Source organism: Geotrypetes seraphini, chromosome 7 (assembly GCF_902459505.1).
Source record: "Geotrypetes seraphini chromosome 7, aGeoSer1.1, whole genome shotgun sequence".
NCBI classification, from domain to species: Eukaryota; Metazoa; Chordata; class Amphibia; order Gymnophiona; family Dermophiidae; genus Geotrypetes; species Geotrypetes seraphini.
In genome coordinates, this window is record NC_047090.1 from 134,111,482 (window position 1) to 134,137,845 (window position 26,364).

At 40.0% G+C, this 26,364-nt stretch overlaps 1 protein-coding gene across 1 annotated transcript in view; it reads right to left on the reverse strand.

The window, feature by feature from the left end:
• The window catches only part of CDKL1 (cyclin dependent kinase like 1), a 100,625-nt gene that overhangs the window by 65,251 nt on the left and 9,010 nt on the right, over positions 1 to 26,364 (reverse strand). The window contains exon 2 of the mRNA XM_033951191.1: positions 22,792 to 23,100. Within this exon, the coding sequence (XP_033807082.1) occupies positions 22,792 to 22,959 (168 nt within the window). The 5' untranslated portion in view covers positions 22,960 to 23,100. The remainder of the gene's footprint in view (positions 1 to 22,791; positions 23,101 to 26,364) is intronic.

Below are 26,364 nucleotides of genomic sequence, written 5' to 3' on the forward strand. Positions count from 1 at the left end.
TGTTGATGACAAGGAAAGACCTGTTAATCCCATGATTTTATGAGGCTCCCCTAGCCTTCCATAGAATAAGTAAGAAAGGAAATAAGACTCGATGCACTCTTTTTTTCCAAACATTTATCATATTCTCTGGCAGTAGGTTGTTGAATTATCACGTTAAAGAGAAGCAAATGCACATTGAAGATGATTTTCCCTGTGTGAAACTGGAGAAGAGGTTAAGTATTTAACATTATTTGCAGACTTATTACAGAATTTGAGAACTATCCAAATGAAACCAAGTGTTCTAATCCCCTTTGCTCATTCATCTTTATCAGCAGCTCTGGCAAACCATGGTTGGTTACAAAGTCATTGTTTACAAAATATTTACTATGTACAAAGCTTAATTAGTAAGCGGATGCATTTACCTGCGACAAATGCCATCTTGTCCGCACAAATATTTATTTGATTAGACCAAGCAATTTCCTAATCAGTAAACAGCCTCTGTTACTATACACAAAAGAAGGGAAACAAAATAGAAAGCAGTCCTTGGACAGGTCTTCACATGCAAAATCAACAGCTCCAACATAAATCTACACAGAGCAACAATGTGAGGTGAGGTGGGTTGGGAAGGGATAGGTATTTTGGAAAGGTGCGGAAAACAGAAGGAAGGAGGGCAATTACTCAACTGGACAATATTTTCATGTCTCTAGAAATGTATATAATTTATCATCCAAATGAAACCATCTCATTGCCACTGACTGATCTTTAGCAATTCATATCTGTCATGTTTGGCTTCACAGTAAAGAACAATCAAGCTTTTACCAACACAGTCCTTCGTGTCTGCCCAATTTTTTTGTTTTCAAGACAAATGCTCAACGGAAATGCAGGGTAAGGGGGTAGATTAACAGCTTTCTTCAAAATATGGGACCCCTATAGGACATGGAGAGGTAATGAGTTAAATGATTCAACTTAACCATATTATTACATGTGTACATTTGAGCCTTATCTGTTTTCTTTATATCCAAGTCCCCCTTAATTCCAATGAGCTCTAAGAGCATTCCCACAAGATAGAGGGGTGAACGATACAAACCAGGATGATATTTTCCTTTTGGCTAGTGATTATTTGTAGTTATTGGAACTGTGTAAGAATCTTTTTACGATTATGATGCATGTTTTAGCATCTTGTGCTTATATGCCACTAATAAAAAAATTAAGGAAAAAAAAAAAAGGAAATGCAAAGTAAGCTTTATAAAATATAAATTAAAAATGTTTTGAAGAAAATATTACTCAAGCAATCCCTGAATCAATCCACAGTATTACACAGAAGATATAAATCTGTAGAAATAACCAAAAAGTAAAATGAAGTAGGAAACATTGTCAAATCTTAGCAGTCAAGGTGACATAAGATCTAAATTATAGAAGCTTAAGGACTTGCATCTGGTTGAGCAGTAGAACTGTTTTGCTAGAAACCTCCTTTCTGTGGTACAATCAAAGCTGTTTACATATTACATACGTACCTCATTCCTTTAAGGGTTATACATTTACAAGTATACTAGAGAATGAAAGTAGCACCTTAGTTTGCATTTGCAGTACCTTAGTTTATTAAAAGAAATAACTGCTTCCTTTTCCTTTGGGTGCCCAGACAAACATCTAGAGACATTGGAACTTTTCAATTTATAAACTCAGCCTCTCGTACTTTAAAATACAATTTCAAAAGCCATTCTCTATCCAACTCTAAAGTCAATTGACTAAATAACTTGATCTTTCCAAAATATCAGATTGTTCCAAGGGCCTGCTCAGAAGGCTGATCTGATCCTCCACCTGCAAAATGCTTTTTCCCCTGATGAAGTTCATAAATCTTTGGTATAGGAGGGATATACTGTTTCAGCACCATGACAACTTCCAAAAGATATTTCTTGAACATTTTAAAGGTGTATTTGCTACCAGTTTGGGGGAATTAATAAGGTGTAATTTCCTCTGCCATATATCATTCTCTAAATCCTTCTTTAAGAGTTCATATTATCTTTAATTAAAGCAGACTTCTGAGGTTTTTTTCATTTCTAAAATACTGGATCTCATCTGAATAGAATCCCCAACAACCTTAATAAGTTATCTTGAATCTGAGCAGAGAAAATAATATAATTCTGAATTATATTCCAGATAGCTTCCACACTCTGGTATTTATTCCCAGGGGGGCAGATTCAGAACCAATGCCAGGGAGTTCTTCTTCACCCAACAGGTGGTGGACACCTGGAATGCACTTCCAGAAGGCGTGATAGGACAGGGCACGGTATTGGAGTTCAAGAAGGGATTTGACAATTTTCTGAAGGAAAAGGGGATAGAAGGGTATAGCTAGAGGGTTACTATACAGGTCCTGGACCTGATGGGCCGCCGTGTGAGCGGACTGCTGGGCGTGATGGACCTCTGGTCTGACCCAGCAGAGGCACTGCTTATGTTCTTATGTCAAACGCCAGCCTATGAAGAAGTGCTGAAAAGATCTGAACCCAAGCAACTTCCTAAATTCTGAGTGTTATTTTGCCACTATAGCTGATAAGAGTGTTATTTTGCAAAGTGCCAATTTGTAGAATCATAATGCTATGTTTTGATCATTGATTGAACCATGTCAATAAAAAGTGTGAGATTTTCAAATGTGGAATTCCAAGCCATCATGAAGCTCCTACTCCTGCAGAAGAAAACTCCAAAGGAAATCCATGAATGTATGATGCAAACATTGAATGACAAATGCCCATACTACTCCACAGTTAAGAAGTGGTATGCAAACTTTCAGCATGGAGATTTTGAGACTGAAGATGCAGAAAGGTCTGGGAGGCCTCAGTGTCAACACCTGAAATTGTAGACCATATCCATGATCTGATTTTGGCAGATTGGTGAATATCAGCTAAAACAATAGTTTGGAATTCTTATGCTTTCAGGTGGACTTCCTGGGACACCAGGCTGCACAGTGGTATAAATTGATATCTGGATTTATGAATAAAAAACCAAAAACTGGTCTTAGGGACATTTGGAGTATTGAGATTAAGCACCAAATTTCTGCATCTCAATGGCCACGAATCTGGACTTGGAGGATAAGATGTACAATGTCGGCATCTATGAGACAAACGTGGTTTTTTCTGTTACATAGAGCATTCTGGACCCCAGTTCGTTTACAAAAGTTGGATAGCTCTAAGTCAAATAGATGTTGGCATTGGCATTGGCGTTTTGGAAATCAATATGGGGCCAAATTAATTGTTTGTTGGAAAATCCAGTGGCATTGTCTTATGATACTGTGTTATTTGGCATGACAATGAGGGCTAAAAGCCAAATATCATCTAAGAACAACAGGCTTTTACTAATAATGACAGGAGTCGCCATACAACAAATTATGAGCAATTGGAAGAATTGGAAGAGGCTTAACTATAGTTTTTGGTGGAATTCCTTGTGTCATATGTATAAAATGGAAAGAACATTAGCCATTCAGAAAGGTAATTTCAAGAAATTTCAGGAGACTTGGGAGCCATTAGCAAAATATTGTAATGTCTAAGTATTGTTTTCCCCTTTAAACATGCACATCCGGGAGGGTGGAGGAGGGGGGTCTGGTATAATAATGAATTTTGGTATATTGATATGGGATTCATTATAGATATTTCATGTGTTGGAAATTGTGATTGTTGAGGGGGAGGGGGGATTAATTATGAAATGAATATTAATAGATTATTAAGCGTGGTATCTGAGTATAAATTGTTGTATTTACTGTTACACTTATTGTAAGATTTGAAAATAATAAAGAATTGGAAAAAACAACAACCCAACAACAATTGGTTAGACACTACCGAAATCCAGGAAAAGTATTGGGTGTATAATCCATGAGCAGCTGGGTAAGCAGAGGCTGTCAGCCACTTGGGTGCCCAAATGTTTGAATGCTGATGAGAAACGACATTGAGTGGACACTTCCAAGTTGATTTTTCAAGTTTATTTCAAGTTTCAAGTTTATTCAAATTATTTGATTAAATGCTTTTTCAAATTACAAAGCGTTGTACAAAAGATTAAAAAAATATGATTTTAAAGAAATCACTTATACATAATATATTAATCAGACCTACAAGGGTAACTGGTTTAAAAACAACGGGAAACAATAGGAAAGGGGGGGAAAAAATACAATTTATGAAGAAAAAGTACATAAAAGGGAAGTACATTAGGAGGGTAGGAAGAAGAGGATTAGTGGCAGAAGTGGGATCGGATGAGAGCGCTATTGGAAATCTTATTTTGGAAAAGGTAGAAATCATAAATTATTACCTCTTGAATGAACTTTGTTTTTTTATCAGTTAAAGGCTTCTTTAAAAAGAAGACACTTTAAGCTACTCTTAAATTTCTGCAAATCTTGTTCAAGTCTTATGTATAAAGGAAGAGAATTCCAAGTCATTGGGGCTGTGACAGAAAAAATAGAAGCATGGCGTGTTCCGATAATTTTCAAGGAGGGAACGTTAAGGGTAGACTGTGAGGATGATCTAAGTACTCTTGATGAACTATATGGAATCAGAAGCCTATCTATAAAAGCTGGTGTATTGGTCTTTATTGTCTTGAAGAGCTATTTTATATGTAATCCTATATGTTATTGGCAACCAGTGAGCTTTTTGCAGCAAAGGTGTGACATGATCAAATTTTTTTGAACCTGAAATTATCTTTATTGCTGTGTTTTGTATAAGTTGGAGTCGCCTTATGTCTTTTGCAGCACTTTCAGTGAGTTGGTGCCAACATTTTAGAACGAGTAGTTACCACTATGATCCTGAGACAAAACAGTCCATGCAATGGCTCCTTCATTTGGTATTGCCGTCTTCGAGACCTACCTTGGCTCTTTTACAAGGGCACTCAGGTTCTCCAAGGCCAAGAAACTTCAAGACCCAAAGTCAGTAGGATAGATCATGGCCACAGTGTTTTGGGATCAAGAAAGTGTTTTAATGACTATCTTCCAAGGGGCCAAACAGTTAATGCAGAATACTATTGTAACCTGCTGTGCTGATTAAAGGAGACATTGAAAGAACAAAGTGAGAGGGAAACTGCAGAAAGGAGTTCTCTTTTTGCAAGACAATGCACCTGCTCACAAGGCTGGCAAAACGATAGATGTTTTGATGCAGTTGGTGTTTCAATACATAGACCACCCACCCTACTCACCAGATCTTGCTCCATTTGACTATGTTCTGTTTCCAAACCTTAAAAAGAGTTTGAAAGGGCGATAATTTTTGAGTCATTCAGAGGTGATTGCAGTAGCAGAGCAGTATTTCAGTGACCAGACATCAGAGTATTTTTTGGAAAGGTTACAGAAACTTCAGACACAATGTGCCCTGGTAGCACTATAGAATTAATAATGTAATGTAATGTAATGTAATTTATTTCTTATATACCGCTACATCCGTTAGGTTCTAAGCGGTTTACAGAAAATATACATTAAGATTAGAAATAAATAGTGGGTAGTGAAGTAAAGGCTGCTTTGTTTACCTCATTGGAATAACTACAAGACGGCATTGTATCTTCCAAAACAGACAATATTCGTTTATTGTTAGTATAAAAACTTACAGTATTACAGCAGCAAAGGCATATCAGAAAAATGTATTGTCAGTTCAGAATATGCAATGGAGAGAAGAATTTGCACCTATATGCTTAGCAGGGGGCTAGCAGTTCCCCGTAGCATAAGTAAGTGAATCTCTCTGGCTCTACCTAAAATACACGTGATTTTTATACAGAGCAATTCTTCCTTTGTTCCAAGAAAGTCCATCCCCGAATTCTGGTTATGTAATTCCCTATTGGTACATAAAATAATGTATAGCTAACTCCTCCTCTTCTCAGTCCACGCCTCTCTCACCTCCACCCCCCTCCCTAGTAAGGGGGGGCCTTGCAGAAACAGAGAACTCTTGGTGAACTTTCTTTCTTCAGATCTGAGACATGTAGCTGCTAATTAGTGGTTTTACAATTCTGTGCATCTTCTGGTGTCCTTGTATGCTGAAAGTTGGCAAAGGTGACCTTTCAACAATCCAGCTGCTTGGTTCCCATAACTTGGTTCAGAGACAGGGAGAAAATGTTTTGGTACCAAGTTCTCTCATCTCGCTACACCCACATCGTCCTGCAGAGATCCTTGCTCATTATAAAAGTTTTATGGCTTTCCAGGGTGCCTGGCATATGAAGTCATACAGCACTGATAACAGTTCAGCAGAACCTTGGATAGATATCCTCCCAGCAGGGAATGGAAACAAAAACATTGTTAGCATTGCAAAGGCTGCAGATGTTTACAGACAGCAAGGTACAGGCTGGGCCTGGCTATGGGAAAATATAGGTCTGTAGTGTCCAGCATACACAAGTGAGAATATAGGTCTGTAGTGTCCAGTTGAATCATCTGTATGTCCAGGTTATCCAATGTCAGTAGTAAGTGTGTTGAACTTAGGGGTGAATATGTGGAATACCTTATAAGTTTTATGGCTCCACGTCATTCCCTTCTTGGTTGGGCTGAGAACTTTTCAGCACCCCCCTCGTACCTCTACTTCAGAAAGCAGGAGAAAGCCTGGCTCTTCACCCAAGCCTTTAATACATAGGGTGATTGACTATACACTCATTCTGCACCAGGACTAGCTTGCCACACACTAATTTGCTTTCATGTTTATTTGGGATTTGATAAAATCGCTTTTTCGTAGATTATAAAATGATGAACAATTTAAAAAATGGGGGGGGGGACAAACAATTTTAGGGTAAATCATAGACATATTTTCCACGAGAGGGAGGAACTACAAATTAGTATAGGAAAGAAAATAAAAAAGGGAAAAAACCAGAAGGGCGTGACTGGACAGATACAAGGCAGGGGTTATTCAGAAAGTGCGGTCACTGTCTCCGTTTAGCCTCCCATGTGTTTATCCCAACGCATGCTGTACCACCTATCATATCCCCATTTGCATTTGACCCCTCAGCTACAGACCAATGCAGCTTTCTCCATAACTCCAGTTCCCATCTCTCACACAGAGCTCTGACCCAAAAGACAGAGATAAACACTTCAAAATGACATTACAGGTCAATGCGGTTTACAGCAATAAGATTATTTGACAGTCTCAGGAACAACAAAAACATATTAGTTGGTCATAATTAGGTTACAGAAATTTATCAAATAAATGAGTTTTCAAAAGTTTCCTGAAATGTTTGTATAATGTAGCGTTAGCTATTAGTTGACTAAATTCCCTGTCTCTGATCACAGCCTGATATGAAAGGAATTTTTCAAAAAAATTTTTATATCGACAACCCTTTACAGAGGGGAACATGAAATGAGATTTTAAAAAAAACATTGGGATGTTTCGATTTTGCCCGTTCAAAATGGTCCTTCAGGTAATTAGACTAAACATCTTGTAACAAAGTAATCCAAACTTGAATACGACCATAGCTTATATGATCAGATTTTTTTCAGGTTAAAAATCAACCAGACAGCTATATTCTGAATCAATCGCAATCTTCGTAGGTTACTTTTTAGGCCAGCACAATAAATGATATTACAGTAATCAAGAGAACTAAGGAGCAGAGATTATACTAGCAGTCTGAAAGCAGAGTGGTCAAAGTATGAGCATATGTAACATAACTTCCAGAGGAAGTAGAAGCACTTACGGACTAGCTGATTGGTGAATTCTTTCATAGATAACTTTGAGTCTAGAGTGATTCCTAGAATCTTAATAGTAGAGTTTAACGTATTAATACATCCTGAATGCTGGTTTTATTACACAGAGTTGCATAGAAAAATTTTGTCTTATCCTTGTTTAGTTTTAATTTAAATTCCAACATCCAACGCTCTATAGCCAGTAATACAGCAGATATTAGCTGGTCTATTTGAGAGAGTGTGTTTGGAACAGGGATTACCACAATTATATTATCAGCATAACTGTAGTAATAAACATCCAAATCAGATAGTCTTAATCCAAGCGAGCTCAGATAAACATTAAAAAGTAAAGGAGAGAGAGGGGAGCCCTGTGGGACTGAATCTTTTAAACAAAAAGGATACACTTCCTCCTCCTTATTCGCGGGGGTTAGGGGCAGAGCCGGCCCGCGAACATTAAAAAAACATGAATAATATTTGGGCCAGTTCTGCCTCTAACCCCTGCTTCCCCTGGTTATTTTAAGCCCTGAAAGCCCCCCCCCCCCCTCCTTTAAGCCTTACCTGATGGTCTAGCGGGTTTTCAGGCAGGAGCGATCTTCCCACGTTCCTGCCCCGTTCAGATCGCTCACAGGAAATGGCTGCCTTGAGCTCCCGTAGTCTCTAGAGCCATTTCCTATGAGCGATCGCTCCTGCCCCGAAAACCCGCTAGACCACCAGGTAAGGCTTAAGGGGGGGGGGCTTACAGGGATTAAAAGAGCCTGAAAAATGAAAATGCTTTTTTTTGTTTTAAAACTGCGAATAAGCGAATCCGTAGATACGGAATTCGCGAATACAAAGGGGGAAGTGCACAACTTTGTGGAACAGTTTCCCAGAAGTGGTGGTGGAGGCAGAGACTGTGTCTAAATTCAAGAAAGCGTGGGATCTCTTAGAGAGAGAGAGGAAGAGATAATGGTTACTGTGGATTGGCAGACTGGATGGGTCATTTGGCCTTTATCTGCCATCATATTTCTTTGTTTATGTTTCAAAATCATCTTCAAGAATATTGCCTCCTCCCTTGAAATACCCAGAGAAAATCTATTGCAGTACAAAGGCAAAAAAGACCACAGAGAATCCTCCTGATAGTGACATATAACCCAGAGCAGGAAAAAGTGAGGAAAAATGGTAAAAAATCTAAGGTCACTACTCCAGGAGGACTTATTACTGAAAGAAATATTCCCAGCCCCACCCATGCTGATCTTCCGACAGCTACTCAACCTGAATCAAAAACTGGTGAAGAGAACACTCCCTTCACACAAGAGAATGGCATAATTCCCTGCAGCAAACTAGCTGCAAACTATGCCATCTTACTTCACAAGACCCCACAGCCACCTACATGGGAAAAACATTCAACATAAGGAGATCCTTCACATGCTCATCTTCAAGTATATTTTATATTATTCAATGCAAAAGGTGTAGAGAAGGATGCTATACACTTCTCCCTCTGTATTCGCGGTATTAGCAATCCCGTTTTCCATTATTCACAGTTTTTAGCATGCTGGCTCTTCCCCTCCTCCCCCTTGCATAGAGAAATCGCTGATTCCAAGCGTTTACAGAGAAAATCGCCGATTCCCAGCACTTTCTTCACTGTGTTTTGCCTCTCCTTCAGGAACAGGCCAGGTCTCCCACCATGTTATTCACAGTTTCATCATATTCACGATGGTTTTTAATAGAAAATAGGGAATAACATATGAAAAAGTTATTTGCGGTTTTTCTGTATTTGCTGTTCTGTTAATCCCCTATCACAGCGAATACGGAGGGAGAAGTGTATTGGAGAAACAAGCCAGATGCTAAATACTAGGATTAATTTACACAGATATTATATTTAAAATAGCAATGACAACAACAACCAGACTATCACCTCCTTGGGACATCATTTCAGAAAACCAGAATACTGCATCAATGATTTTATGGTGAGAATATTAAAAGTTGAGGGAGCACAAAGGTTACACAGATGTACAGGTGGTAGTAAATTATTGGATGTAGCGAAGCAGAGAGCCGAATGTAAAGAGATACCCATGCTGGAGAAACAGCTACCGTATTTATCGCTCCATAAGACGCACCTCACCATAAGACGCACCCCAGATTTAGAGGAGGAAAACAAGAAAAAAAACATTCTGAACCAAATTGTGCACCCAGCCTCCCGCACTCCCTGCCAGACTCTGCACCCAATTCAATACTCCTTGCCAGGCTCTGCAACCTGTCCCTTCCTCCCTGCCAGGCTCTGCACCCTGTCCCCCCTTCCCTACCAGGCTCTGCACCCTGTCCCCCCTTCCCAGACCTGTAACCTACCACCCCTCACCTCTGGTGGTCTAGTGGTAAGCTGGGACAGGAGGGATCCCTCTCAGCTGACAAACAATTTTTTCCTCCTCCCCCCCATGGGGGGGGGGAGGAAAACACAGCCCGCCCTTCCTTTTAGAACACCCCTGCCTGCCCACTGGCCCTTCTTTTTAAAACACCCCTGCCCCGTAGTACTGATGCAGTCATTCTGAAAGCAGGGTGGGCACAGGCAGCAGCGCAGACAGCACACTCCTGGTGGTCCATACACCGCTGGACCACCAAGCTTAAGGGGCACTTTAAAAGGTACTGTGGGGAAGGGGGTGTTTTAAAAAGAAGGGCGGTGTTTGAAAAAGGTACTGGAGGGTGGGGCCTAAAGCCCTGATTGGCTCAGGCGCCTCAGGCTCCTCTTTTTTTTTTTAAATGGGCCAGATATTTTGCGTGGCCACTTAAAAGAAAAAAAGCCCCCTCCCCGACAAATTCACTCCCGAACCCCCCGAAGAAAAATACAGGAGGAATGCTCATTCTCTCCTGTCATCACCTGGCTTCCCCACCACAAAAATACACAAAATGGCAGGAGGGATGCCCACCTCCTCCTGCCACCGACTTCAAACCCCAGCTCCCCTCCTCCCTCCCTGTACCTCAAAAAGTTGGGAGCAGGAGGGGTGCTCAGTCCCTCCTGCTCTGTAGGGCTCCTTTGTGCGAATGCAGGCATTAGGCCCCGCCCTGGTATACAGGGGAGGAGTCTGAGGCACCTGAGCCAATCAGGGCCTTAGGCCCCACCCCATGTACCTATGTACTATTCTATAAGGATATAAGTGTCACAGTGTGCAAATGCAAGGGGGGAGACATCGAATGTAGGCCTCCCACTTAACATGTGTACCTTACAGAATACTATAAGTTACACATGTCGTCATATTTATGTAAACCAAGTTACGCTAGGTCTATTGTACAACTGAGCAGTTATACCATAGACCTAGCTGTTTGGGTTTTTGTTTTTTTTAAGAATCTGAAGGAGCATCTTGCCTATAAAGTTATATTATGTTAATCAGGTTTTCTATTCTGCCTTTACCTATTCAGTTCAAGGTCAGATTACAAGAGGTTGGGTCAGTTACCCAGGAAGTTACAATGGACAGTTTGACAAGGACATTCAATAGTGAAAAGTACTTGGTTCTCAATTTTCAGCCAGTGGAGTTTGTTATAGAATGGTGTTATGTGATTGAATTTTTTCAGGTTGAATATGAGCCTTACAGCAGTGTTTTGAATAATGCTTAATGCCTGGATTAGGCCCGGCATTGATTATCTGGGTCAGAATCAGCCCATGGCTGAAAAGGAGGCACGGCCTGGGGTGTGTTAAGAGGCTTTCCAAAGGTTGCGCACAGATTTACAGAATTCACCTGAAGTGCATCTAAGTTAGGCACTGGATCCACACCAAGGACTAAATTCTATATATAGCACCCATGAAACCAGCACTGAAAAAAGCATTATTCTATAAGCCATGCTTAAAGTTACAGAAAAGCACTTGTGCCCAGGAAATGCAACTAACTTTAGGCACGGCCATTTGTACCAAAGAAAGTGTAGTGCAAATGTACCTAAATGTAGGTGGGGATGCCCTTATTCTATAATTATGCACGTAGCTTAAAGTAATGCCCCCGATCGTCTCATGACCTGCCCATTACCATGCCCCCTTTTTTGACTGGCATGTAAAACTTAGGCCTACGCCTACATTTACACGCCTAACTTGTAATTGTAACTGGCTTCTCATTCAATTAAATTGTGCATGCAATTTGGGTTTGTGACCAAAATCGTACGGGCAATTTTTAGTGCTTTTTATTGAATTTGGGGGCAAATACTGTTCTATAAGGGTGCATTCACTTTGCAGAAGAGCACTTGACACTCTTTTCTTTTTTTTTTTTCCGGCAACAAATTTTCAGCACCATTTATTCAATTCTCTCCTTTCTGTGTAAAGCTTTTTAGTGACTTGACCTAGCTCAACCAGATCTGGTATGGATCTAAATCTCCGAGGATGAGGCTCAGAAGCAACTTGAGGCGGGAATCAGAGATGGCAATTTGCTATAGGAAATGCATTTACAATTATAAATCCTATAAAAACAAAAAAAATGTATACAATCACTTGGTTTCAAAACTGTTACTAGGCAGTCCGGTTATAATGTTAAAAAGAACGGGAATGTGATTGTATCATGTACTCGTGTTTCTATTATCCCTCTCTGTCCGTGCCCACGAGAAACGATTGTGAACCTGGGAACAGTTACCAATGATGAGAGGGCAGCACATTGGATACTCTCCCAGTAAACAAGATTGATGTGTGTTTATACAATTGTGGGACAAGGCAATTATTTCACCACAAAACCAGTTCTCGATAAGCTACACCCAGCATGTTCTTTTAAACTGGACGCATATGCCACAGGATGATACAAGAAAATTGGAAAATGTGCAAATCTAATTCTATGTAAGAAATAAAATGGAGAAGTTAAAGAGGATCTTTAGTTTCAGTCATTCAAAAATAAGATAAGCTGAAATGACACCCAACCTTTCAACATTGTTGTACAGAGCTAAAAATATAGCACTATTCAAAATCTAATACAAAATATATAACCCCATTTTACAAAACCGTAGCATGGCTTTTAGTACTGGCCATGGCGGTAACAGCTCCGAGGCTCATAGAATTCCTATGAGCACTGGAGTTGCTACTGCTGTGGCCGGCACTAAACACTGCGCTATAGGGCTCCTTTTATCAAGGCGCGCTACGGGAGTTAACGCGTCGGACATTTCATCACGCGCTAACCCCTGCAGCAAGCCAAAAATCTAACGCCTCGTCAATGGAGGCGTTAGCGACTAGCGCGGCAGGCGGTTTAACGCGCGGTATTCCGCACGTTAAACCCCCCCTACCGCGCCTTGATTAAAGGACCCCATAGTTTTGTAAAAGGAGAGGGGGGGATAATTTTTTTAATTGGTTTCAAAAATGTTTACAAACAAGAATATGAATCTTAAAGAAATAATGAAACATCACAAAAATAAATCGGAGAGGAAAAAAAAAAAAAAGGAAAACCTAGTTACAATTCACTAAAAAACAGACCACACAATAGAAGATCCAAAATACAAATTATAGAGGAACTAATAATCACAGGTGTGGAAGGGGGAAAAAAGGGAAAATGATCACTTTCATCAATATTTTACAGTCTTCAAATAAAGTAACGATGGAAACTACAATAGAGGCCCCCTTACCCTCTAGAACAGGGGTGTCAAAGTCCCTCCTCAAGGGCCACAATCCAGTCGGGTTTTCAGGATTTCCCCAATGAATATGCATGAGATCTATTTGCATGCACTGCTTTCATTGTATGCTAATAGGTCTCATGTATATTCATTGGGGAAATCCTGAAAACCCGACTGGATTGCAGCCCTCGAGGAGGGACTTTGAGACCCCCTACTCTCGAAAGAACTAAGGGCTCCTTTTACTAAGCTGTGTTAGGGCTTTAACGTATGGAGTAGCGCGCGCTAGACCTTAACACCAGCATTGAGCTGGCATTAGTTCTAGAAGCGTAGTGCGGTAATTTCCTGCGTGTGCTAAAAACGCTAGCGCACCTTAGTAAAAGAAGCCCTAAGTTGAGATGGATCATAGAAAATATACCAGTAAGTGTGACTTTATAAATGAATAATACATTTACATAGAAATTTAGCATCCCTGTTTATCACTTGTTATCTAAATGAAATTTTTTTTTTCTTGGCCTGGGTCTAACAAGATACATCTGGAAATGTAAATATTTTACCACCAAGTTTCAAGTTTTATTTGACTTTGATGAATTGCTTATTTAGTTTTACTAAGTGAGATACAAAAATTAATAAAATATAAACATACATTTTTACACACTATTTAAAATTTTAAATAATGGGGTAGACAATTAGACATACAGACCAACTAGTACAAAAGGGGAAAGGAGATAGAACTACAATTAAGTATTTTTAAAGTTCAGAGGAGAGACATATATGGTAAAAACAGTAGGATGGGGAATCTAAAAAAAAGAAAGAAGAGAGAAAAAAAGAAGAGTGCAATTAGAAAAGGAATTTTATATAAAAACCGAACGTATTTTAAAGGTTAAAAGCATCTTTAAAAGGAAGCTTATACTTTATTTTACTACAAAAAAGTCTCATTAATGCTAATATTTTAACAAAATGTTTTTCTGTGTAGTTCATGGCTTAAGTCTCACTCCCTTCCCAGCAGAGCTTCACCTCCCCAGTGGCGTCTGCAACCTTCAGCTTGATCTATAAGGGAGAGGTCAAAGGCCCTGTATACACTGATAAAAAATTTAGGGTTCCTTTTTTCAAAGCTGTGTAAGGCTTTTCTATCGCCGGCCCTGGCGCTATTAGCTCAACACTCATAGAACTCCTATGAGCATCAGCGTTAATAATACCACGGCTGGCAATAAAAAAGCATAACATGGCTTTGTAAAGGGGGGGGGAGGGGGGTCAATAAAGAAGAAAATGAAGGCACAAATCTTCACAAAAACTGTTCCTGAAATCGATACGCAGTCAAGCATATAGGAAAAGGGGGCGATTCCAGTTAGAGCATGGCATCATGTACCTAAGTGCTAATTCTCTAATGACCTCAGAACACTCAGATCAGATCCTCTTCCCCTCCGTGCAAATCTCAGGGTTTACTCAATGGCAGAATATTGTGCAACAACTTTATCTGGCAGCTTCTGCACAACTGAATAACATGATATGTTATCAATAATCACAGAGACTCAAACTTATGGCAAACATTCTGCCAACAAACATTCACAGGAACACGCAAACTGTAAGAAAGCTTATGTTTTCTTGCCAATGACAATGCACTCAAAAAGCAGAACCTCAACAATGTGCTGTGCTGACAGCTCAAGTTCCAATCTCCATTTCGGAACATGCTGCCGCCTCCTGAAATCTTATTCTACTTGTTTCTTTGGGTTCACAATGGTGTTCTTCTCCATTTCTCTTAGTTGAATCTGTAAACTGCCTCATTAGTGAGCGAGTGGAAATACGAGATTTATGCTCAGCAAGTCTTAATCCTGATCTGTAACTCCTCCCATAGTAGATGACGGCAGATAAAGACCCAAATGGTCCATCCAGTCTGCCCAACCTGATTCAATTAAAAAATTTTTTTTTTTTTTTTTTCTTCTTAGCTATTTCTGGGCGAGAATCCAAAGCTTTACCCGGTACTGTGCTTGGGTTCCAACTGCCGAAATCTCTGTTAAGACTTACTCCAGCCCATCAACACCCTCCCAGCCATTGAAGCCCTCCCCTGCCCATCCTCCTCCAAACAGCCATGCACAGACACAGACCGTACAAGTCTGCCCAGTAACTGGCCTAGTTCAATCTTTAATATTATTTTCTGATTCTAAATCTTCTGTGTTCATCCCACGCTTCTTTGAACTCAGTCACAGTTTTACTCTCCACCACCTCTCTCGGGAGCGCATTCCAGGCATCCACTACCCTCTCCGTAAAGTAGAATTTCCTAACATTGCCCCTGAATCTACCACCCCTCAACCTCAAATTATGTCCTCTGGTTTTACCATTTTCCTTTCTCTGGAAAAGATTTTGTTCTACGTTAATACCCTTTAAGTATTTGAATGTCTGAATCATATCTCCCAATATATACCAGATCACAGGGACCCATCACAATGCATATCACATGTGAGCTGGTACAGCTTAGGTACAAAAAAATGTTTATGTTCCTAAAATGGCTCCCAAACATTTAGGTTCTATCACATAAATTTGTCTGTCTTAATTAGATTGTAACATCTATTGAGCAGGGATTGTTCCTTACATGTTTAAGGTATAGTGCTGCATACGTCTAGCAGCGCTATAGAAATGATAAATAGTAGTAGTGGTAATAAATATGGATGTTGGCATTTCAGAACAAACACTTATGTGCTGCAACATAAGCATTTATATTTATTTACTGGAATTTATTAACGGCCTTTATGAAGAGAGTCACTCAAGGACAAGGTTACCATATCTCCGGGATAAACCGGCAACTCCCTAACATCCCCAGCAGGAGCGATGTCCATGCCCTTCTGCCAGCAGCCCCCAAAATCCTTTACCCCCCCTTAAACTCCAACCCCCCCAAAGCCTACCCAGACCCCTCCCCCATACCTTATTCGGCAAGTCCGGCCATAGGGATGCCTACTCCCTCTGGATGGCAGGCCCAGCTCTTAGAATGGCAGGTCTTCCCCTTCAGGAGGGGCCTCCTTCCCAGTGCATTCTGGGATGCACTGGGAGTTGTCTAAGACTCCAATTGGCTTAACGATAATTTTGAAAGATTCATTTGATTTTAGCAGGTTGGACTCCAAATCAACAGAGGATCTTGAAATTTTGACCTGCAAGATCGCAAATACATATCTGGAGGATTCACTAATAACAATATTTTATATTCCCCCTAAGAGATGGATTAGCGCTAAGGAAGATTTCTATGAATTTCTTGCAACAAATACATTGATAGGATCATATAATCTTTTACTGGGAGATATAAATATACATTTAGAACAAATAGAGTAGTTAGAAGTAGAAATAGAGTTAGAAGTAGTTGATATCTTCTCTATACTAGCTGCGTTGGGATTTTTAATACCCTTACCAGTAAAAACGCATCAAAAGGGTCACCAACTAGATTTGGTCACCTTTTCAACAAAAGAAGTGACTTGGCCAAAAATTCAGTTTATTCAAGGTGGAGGCCTAGCAATCTTAATCAAACAAGATCTACCCCTTAATATAATTGAGAAAACATCTAACCCGTACATGGACCTTTTAGCTTACCAACTCTCAAGCACCACACTAAAAGACACACTAAACTGCATGCTCTGCTACATAGCACCGGGAAACTGGTCTTTAGCAAGAACCGAAGTGGAAGACTTCATATACCAAAACTCACTAATAGCAACCTACAACCTACTCCTAGGAGACCTAAATCTACACCTAGATGATCAATCATCCAAACAAGTAGACAACTTTCTCTCATTTCTCAAAGCTTTATCCTTCCAAATGCTAAATCCACAAACAACTCATGAAAAAGGCCACCAACTTGATATTGCAGTCTTCATGACCCACCAACCATCCTTAACAGAAATTCATACATCTAACGGAACATGGTCCAGATCCATCTGGTCAGACCACTACACCTACACTTTCAACATCAACTGGACCAAAAACAACAAAAAAACTATAACAAAACTCAATAAAGTAACATACACCTCACGCAACACATCGAACCCTCCATATTCTGGTCTAAAATAGATGAAATTATTCTAGAAAACAACCCCGAGGACTTCATCTTACATTGGGAAAGACTTTGCTCCAACACCCTTGATGATTTAGCCCCACTGCAAACCAAATCTAGACCTAGCAGGAGATCAGATAAATGGTTCGACTCCGAACTGCTACAACTCAAAAGACAATGTAGACTAGAGAGAAAATAGAGAAAATCGAACTCAGATCATACAAAATCTGCCTGGAAAAAAATCAACAAACAATACAAATCACAATTAAATGACAAGAGAAAAGCACACTACACTAACCTAGTAGGCACTGAAACCCAAGACACCAAAAAACTATTCCAAATTCTAAAAACCCTAACCAACACCAAACCCTACCTGACCACTAACAATACTACCCCCCCTTCAGCCACTCTATTAGCAGAACACTTCCAAAATAAAATTACCAATGCAAGAACTACCCTCAATGACACCTCTACCCATCCTAACGAATTCACAATTCTAGATAGAGATAGATAGAGATTCTACTGCAGCAGATAGAATATGGTCTCAATTCCCCAACATACAATGGCCCGAATTCAACAAATACTACAAAAAAATACAGCCATGCATCCTGTGACCTCAACAACTGTCCACCATATCTCCTAAAAACATCCAGCACAAAATTCTGCGCTCTTCTTCTAAACTGGATACAAATCTCACTAATAAACGGCCACTACTCTACCAACCTCAGCGAAATCATCATCACCCCGATCCTCAAAGACCCCAAAGGACCGATAGACCAAACAGCCAACTACAGACCCATTGCCTCTATTCCACTCTACGTCAAAATAATAGAAGGACTAGTTGCCAAATTCCTCTCCAATTACCTAGAAAACCATAACATACTCCATCACACACCATCCGGCTTCAGAAACAACTTCAGCACGGAAACACTACTAGGATCTCTCTTGGACACAGCCAGACAACATCTCAGCACAGGAAAAAAAATGATGCTCATACAACTAGACCTTACCGCTGCATTCGACTTGGTGGACCATAACATTCTACTACAAATCCTGGATACAATAGGTATCACAGATAAAGTATACACATGGTTTGAAGGATTCCTTAAATCAAGAACCTATAGAGTAAAATCAGACAAACAAAAATCTGAATCTTGGTCAAACCCCTGCGGAGTTCCCCAAGGATCCCCTCTATCCCCGACTCTCTTCAATCTCTATACAGCCTCCCTCAGCTCTCACCTGGACAAACAAGGCATAACCTCCTACAGCTATGCCGATGACATTACCATTCTCATACCCTTCGATCAACCTGAACTCTCCATGACGAACACAATATACCAAACACTAAAATCAATAGCAACCTGGATGAAAGATCACAAACTGAAATTGAACCCAGATAAAACGAAATTCATCCTCCTAGAAAACAACAAAATACCAACCATAACCAACATTGAAATCAACGCAATCAACTACCCCATACAAACCACCCTAAAACTGCTAGGAATAACTATCGACAGATGCTGCACCATGCAACCGCAAATCAATAAAACAAAACAAAAGTCATTCTTAGTCATGAGAAACTTAAGACAAGTTCGGAAATTCTTCGAGAAAACTTAATTCCAGCTCATAGTTCAGTCCTTAATACTAGGCCTACTTGACTACTGTAATATCCTCTACCTCCCATGCCCTACAATCATAACAAAACAACTACAAACTATCCAAAACACAGCACTAAGACTCATCTACTCATTAAAGAAACATGATCACATTACAGAAGCATATCTCCAATCGCACTGGCTTCCGATTCCAGCAAGAATACAATTTAAATTCTACTGCCTACTATTTAAGACTTTATACGGAGACAGTCCAAACTACCTGAATAACCTCCTCATCCACAACACCGCAACCAGACATAGGAAAACTCACACCCCATTCTCATACCCCCCAATTAAGGAGGTCAAACGGAAAAAAATATATGATGGCCTCCTGGCCACTCAAGCAGCCAAACTAGACAACCAAATCACCAATCTACTGACGGCATCCCTCGACTACAAGACTTTTAGAAAAGAAATAAAGACCATACTCTTCAAGAAAACTCTGAAAAAAGAAATAATACCGCAAGTCTCAAACTCCACCTCTAAAGCCAACTACCCCAAACAAATAACCTTACCCATTTCTCACTCTTTTTGAAAATGCCAATTTTTTTTTTTTTTTGTAAGTTCTTGTAATACATCTTGGATAATTCTTTTGTAATCCGCCTTGAACTGCAAGGTAATGGCGGAATAGAAATCCCTAATGTAATGTAATGTAATGTGTATGGAAGGAATGCATCTGGTCAGATCATTACTTATGCAATTTTGAACTTTGCTGGTAGGAAAAACAGCCTCTTTCAAAACTGGATAATAAAAATAAAAAAGTAAAATTAATTACGAATAGAGGAAGTATAAATCCAAAAGAATTCTGGTCTCATTACGAGCTAAATCCTAAAGGTGAGGAAGACTCAAATTTTCCAACAAGATGGAAAAAGTTCAGTAAGCAAGTATTAGATCAAATAGCTCAATTGAAAACGTATAAAAAGAGACAGAGATCCTCCAATGAATGGTTTGATACTGATCTATTGGTTTTTAAACAGGAATTAAGAAAACTGGAAAGGATTTGGTTGAAATCAAATAGGGAGGAGGACAAGGTAAATTGGAGACTTAGAACAAAGTGCAAACAGATCAAAAATTGCAAAGTACAACTTTTTTCTTAATATAAAAGCACAAGTAACAACCCCCCGTTTTCCTTCATGTTTTTTAATGGCACAGATATTTTGCGTGTATTACACAAGCAAAATATCTGTCCATTAAAGTAAATTACCCCCCCCCCCAGTGCTGCCAATGGCCCCCCCACCCAACAAACGTGCATCCCTCTTGAAGAAAAAGGCAGGAGGGATGCCCACTCCCTCCTGCCATTGGGCCCGGCTCCCTGAGAAAAAGAAAAATAGCAACGGCAGGAGGGATGCCCACTCCCTCCTGCTGGCAAACACCTCCTCCCCACCCCCGAAAAAACCAGGCAGGAGGATGCCCACTACCTGAAGATTGGAGGGTAGCCAATGTTACACTGATTTTAAAAAATGGTTCCAGTGGAGATCCAGGAAATTACAGACTGCTAAGCCTGACTTCAGTGCCGGGCAAAATGGTGGAAACAATTATAAAAAAATAAAATTATGGAACACGTAGACAAACATGATTTAATGAGACAGAGTAAGCATGGGTTCAGCCAAGGAAGATCTTGCCTCGCCAATTTGCTTGACTTTTTTGAAGGTGTAAATAAACATGAGCCGGTTGATGTAATGTATCTAGATTTTCAAAAATCTTTTGACAAAAGTTCCTTTATCCTAAGAAAATTAAAGAGTCACGGGAAAGGTGGCAAAGTTCAGTTGTGGATTAGGAATTGGTTATTGGATAGAAAACAAAGGGTAGGGTTAAATGGTCATTTATTTCAATGGAGGAGAGTAAACAGTGGAGTGCCGCAGGGATCTGTACTGGGACCGGTGCTATTTAACTTATTTATAAATGATCTGGAAATTGGAACGACGAGTGAGGTGATTAAATTTGCAGAAGACACTAAACTGTTCAAAGTTGTTAAAACGCATGCGGATTGTGAAAAATTGCAGGCAGACCTTAGGAAATTAGAAGACTGGGTGCCCAAGTGGCAGATGAAATTAAATGCGGACAAATACAAAGTGATGTACATTGGGAAGAATAACCCAAATCACAGTTACCAGATGCTAGGGTCCAGATCTGGGTGCCATTGTAGACAATACGATGAAACCTTCCACCCAATGTTTGGCGGTGGGCAAAAAAAGCAAACAAGATGCTAGGAATTATTAAAAAAGGATGATTAACAAGACTAAGAATATTATAATGCCTCTGTATCGCTCCATGGTGCGACCTCACCTGGAGTATTGCTTCTCACCTAACCTGAGAAGTGAAACCCTTTTGCTCTTAGGGTGACAGAAGCACACATGCACACCCTAATTTGGGATTTGCGTTCCCAGCTGTTAAACACCATAATACTTCTCAACCATCATTTAATTAAGCACCTCTGAAAATCAGCCTGTAAGCAACTTCACATATTACTATACAGATATCGATCGTTTATGGCATTTTATCACATCCCAATTGAACATTCAGACTCCTGAGGTAGGCCCCTTTGGGACGAAACATGATCGTGTCGAGTCTTAGTGTACAATAAAGTGATTGAGCAGAAAGATGTCACCTTCGTTGTTGTTCCTCGCTGGTAGAATTAAGTGCCATACCTTATAGAATAGTGTGCAGTCAGATATATGTGTTAACTTTTCAATGAGTGCCAATTAATTTCAATAATTAGTTGTCAGCATCCAGTTATTGATAGAGGCTCGTTACCCATCTTGAGCGTGCAAATCTAGGCACCATATAAAGAATGTGGGGGATGGTGCTGGTGCAATTCTAATGTATATCAGGTATGTTAGAATAATATTATATGCTGGGCAAATATAGGGCTCCTTTTACAAAGGTGGGTTAGTGGTTTTAGCGCGCACGCAAGCCGCTACCACCTCCTTTTAAGCAGGTGGTAATTTTTCGGCTAGCGCACACTATGCTAAAAACGGAGCCCATAGGATTACAAGTAGGGCTGCATTTCTGAAGTAGGTTCTGAAAACTGTAAGACTGTTTATAGCTACTCTATATGTTTTAGGTTTTTAATTTGTCAATTTGCATTTCTTATCTTTTCATTGTTTAATTTATTTAGGGTGACATTTTGATTAAAATTTGTAATCACAATTAATTGTGTGATTGTGCTTATTTTTTGCCCCCACTGCAGCTCCTTGTGACTCTAGACAGTAGAGGGTTAAGTGACTAGTCCAGAGTCACAAGGGGTGGCAGTGGGGAACAATTATAAATAAATACCTTTATTCGTGCAATTAATCGTGATTAAAATTTTAATTGTCATGCAGCCCTAATCATAATCTCACAGCATACACGTCACACTGCACAGAAACAATACGATCTCAGAACAGTACATAGAACACGTTTACTCTTATATACATACAATATTGAATGTATGCAGTTCCATGACAAAGTTCAGTGTTTTATAGAACACATAAAATCTCATAATAAGGGAAATAAAGATTCCCTCTAAATGTCAGATTTTTCTAGGCATTGCCTTCGGTCACAGAAGCATAACTCAGCAGGATCAGGCAAGAAATTTTGTTCACCAATGTGACCAAGCATCTAGAAATATGTACATAGAAACACACAAGACCATCAAAGAATATATGTAATCTTATAATGCAAAACAGAACACATATATCTAAAAATACAAACAGACTCCAGTAACACAATCTCATATCTAACTGCTTAATTGAATGCACAATGTTTACACTATAGAATGTCTTAGTGGTTGGTTAAAGGCTTACTTTATAATTTGGAATATGTCCTGAAAATGAATTTCTTTTAGGTTTAATCAGTCTCTTGCATTGTAAACCACTCTGAACTGTTTGTGGTATTGCGGTATACAAAAAGAAAGCTATTATTAATAAGTAGGTCCTTTTTTGACTAGTGAGATTTTCAGAGAAAGCCAGCGCAGTGCTTACCTTCAGCATGCGGATTTCTCGCAGGGCAATCTTCTTTATGACTGGATCATCTTCCGACTCTAAAAACTTTTTAATGGCTACTATCTGTCCAGTGTCTCTGTTTCTACATTTGAAAACAACTCCATAGGAACCTTCTCCAATCTTGCCAATCTTTTCGTACTTCTCCATGGGAAAACAAGGACCTTCTAAATGATGACCTTTAAAGGCCTATCCAAAGATCCTCCTTAGTGACTGCAGTCGGCACAAAAGGGCAGAGATTTGCAGACACGGCCTCTTCTCCCAGCTGCACTGTGTTCTTTTGTCAAAGACCTAAAAACAAAACAATGCATCGAGTTAGAAAACAGGCAGTGAAACAACCCTTCTCTTGCTCCCTACGAACTATTCAGATAGTTGGAAACATGAGATACAATAAGAAGCTGCCTTTACTTGGGTGACCGCTTTGAGTGGTTTTCCAATTTTTGAATACAGTGTTGAAAATGTAAGCTTGCAAATAGTTAAAAAAAAAACAACTATCCAAAATCAAACTTAAACCTCATGAATGCACATGCAAGGGCCAAAATGCAATTTTAACTCTACACATGAAAATACATGTGATTTGCTTCCCACAGTATAAGACAGTAGGCTTCAGGCATGACGTAAGATGTTACATTCATCGCAAACTGATACTCCTAGGTCAGTTCTTGTTTCACATCTAAAACCCTTTTCTCTTAAAAAAACACCGATGCATAGTTCAACCGCTACTGTCACTTTGAAGAAACACTTACTTTATTAGCAGCCTCTTTGCATGTCAGCCAGCGAATGCTCTAACTCTGCCAAGATTTACTCTCTCTGATATGAACAAAATCTACTCATTGTCCACCCACTCCTCCACATGCTCCATGAAATAATACAAAGATTATATAAAATGGAATTGTTTTCACAGTAGGATGCCACATGGAAACAGGAGATGGGCCATTCTACAAATTAAAAAATAATGCAATATTGTCAGAGTGAGGTTTCCAATACTGCTTACAAGGTGTAACTGCTGAGGCAAAACCAAGATTTTATTTCTTGAAACAGGATACTATTATCATCCTCACCTCAAAAGGTGAAAAAAAAACCTGTTGTTGTAATGAAGAGTCTCGTATCTAAGCGGCCACAATGTGTGAAAACCTCTCTCTGACAGAGCAATATTTCAAAATAAAGGGGAGCTTAAAGTGCAGTGTTGAAACATGGATATTAGGAAGAAAGGGGTCAGACTCTCCTATATGCCTCTGATCCAAAATATGGTTCAAACAAGGTCTGATTCACCAAGCTTTTACTCTATAGACACTGAGCAAGAGAAAAGTCTTTAAAGGCTGATGTATTATTCTGCACTACATTTCGTTCAAAATTTCTAATTTTCCATGGGCTAATTTTCCACTAGGTTCAATATACAAATGAGCCTGCTAGAAAAATAGCGTGCAAACATTTAGCTAAAAATAATTTCTCAAACGGGCCCTTTTACTAAATTTTAGCACACACTAAGGGACATCGGTGTGTGCTGTCACATGGCCGATAGGGAAAAGGAGGAGATGATGATATACTGCCTTTCAGTGGTTGTAATCAAAGTGGTTTACATGTTATGTACAAGTACTTATTTTATACCTGAGGCAGTAGCGTACCTAGCATATGTGACACCTGGGGCCCATCATTTTTTGACACTCCCCCACCATCTATATGAAAAATATGATTTTTAGTAACAATCCACATATCACACAACAAGAGTGTACCTAGGAAAAGGCAGCATCTTAAACACTGCAGTGAGCACTAGAACACCAACACATACATTGTAAAACTAAACAAGCCAGATCCCGCACAGTCAATTGATCCTGCAGTCAATGCCAAATGAAAACTATGTTCTTTTCATACATACAGAACAGAGATACACCCTCGCCCAATATGGAATAATCACAAACTAAAAATAGAACTATGTAGACAAAAGTTAAACTGAACCGCCAAGAAACCAGACTCTGCATACAATGCAACACCACAAAAACAGTAACACATGTCCTCTAATACTATGCAAAATATAAAGACAGCAGATGTAAATTTGAAAAAACTGATACATAACAATCACCACTTTACAAATTAACAAATAAAAATAAAACAAATAATGAGAAATAAGAAAATACCATTTTATTGGACTACTCCATTTTTCAATTAGCTTTCAGAGGCCAAATCTTTCTTCAGAACAGTACAGTATTCTGCTGTTATGGTATCCTGTCCTGACCTGAGGAAAGGGGTTTAGTCCAAAAAATTGCCTTATTTCCATTTCCTATTTATAAACTTTTATCAATACAGTTACAATACTACTTGATTCTAAGTAAAGCAACAAAAAAATCTTTCTACATTTTGTCATTTCTGCTTTAATCATCTTCTCTTTGCTCTCTTCTGTCTATATAGCGTTTGTCCTCTCTCCCTTCCATGCAACATCTGCCCTCTCTGTGCCCCTTCCACCCAGCTTCTGCCCTCTCTCTCTACCCCCTTCCATCTACTGTCCACCCTCTCTCTCTACCATATGGCATCTCCTCTCTTTCTATGTCCCTTCAAAAAACTGTATATCCTGTGCCCCTTCTCTCCTTTGCACATGATTCATTTCAACTTCACCCTCTCCATTTTTCTGTCTCTACCCCCTCCCCTATGCTTTGGCATCTCTCTCTTTCTCTTCTCCTTTCCTTCCTGCCTTCCCACTCCACACCATGGTCTGGTATCTCTATCTCCTTCCCTTCCCCCATGCCATGGCATCTCTTCCTCCTCCTCCATTGTCTGGTATATCCTTTCCTTTTTTTCTTTCCCTCCCTCCTATGGACTTGGCATCTCTGGTTCCTCTCCCTTGTCTTCCTTCTCCCTCCTTCCCTCTCTTTCCCCAATTGGGTGCTGCAGCAGCAGCATTTCTCTCCCCCCTTCCCTGTGCAGCAGCATTTCTCACCCCCACTTCCCTGTATAGCAGTAGCAGCATTTCCCTCCCCCTTGCCTGTGCAGCAGCAGCATTTCTCCCCCCCCTTGCTTGTGCAGCATTTCTCCCCCCCTTGCCTGTGCAGCATTTATTTCCCCTTTCCCTGTGCAGCAGCAGCATGTCTCCCCCCTTGCCTGTGCAGCATTTCTACCCTCCCCCTTTCCTGGGCAGCATTTCTACCCTCCCCCTTTCCTGGGCAGCAGCAACATTTCTACGCCCCCCCCTTCCCTGAGCAGCAACAACATTTCTCTTCCCTGCCCAGCATTTCTGGCCGGTTCCCCTGCTCAAAGCCATGGGCGTCTACACTAGAGAATGACACGGTGAAAAAATTGGTCCCCGTCACCGCCCCGTCCCCGTCTCACCATCCTCTGCACCGCCCCGTCACCGCCATTCCCTTCACCGCCCCGTCACCGCCACTGCCACCCCATTCACCGCCCCGTCACCGCCACTGCAACCCCATTCACCGCCCCATCACCGTCACCGCTGCATACATAAAAGCCTCAAACGGGTACGATTTTATATACTTTTCTTTATTTACGTATAAAGGAAACATTCTTTAAAACTTTAAAACTTAGTTAAATATTAGTTAATAACTA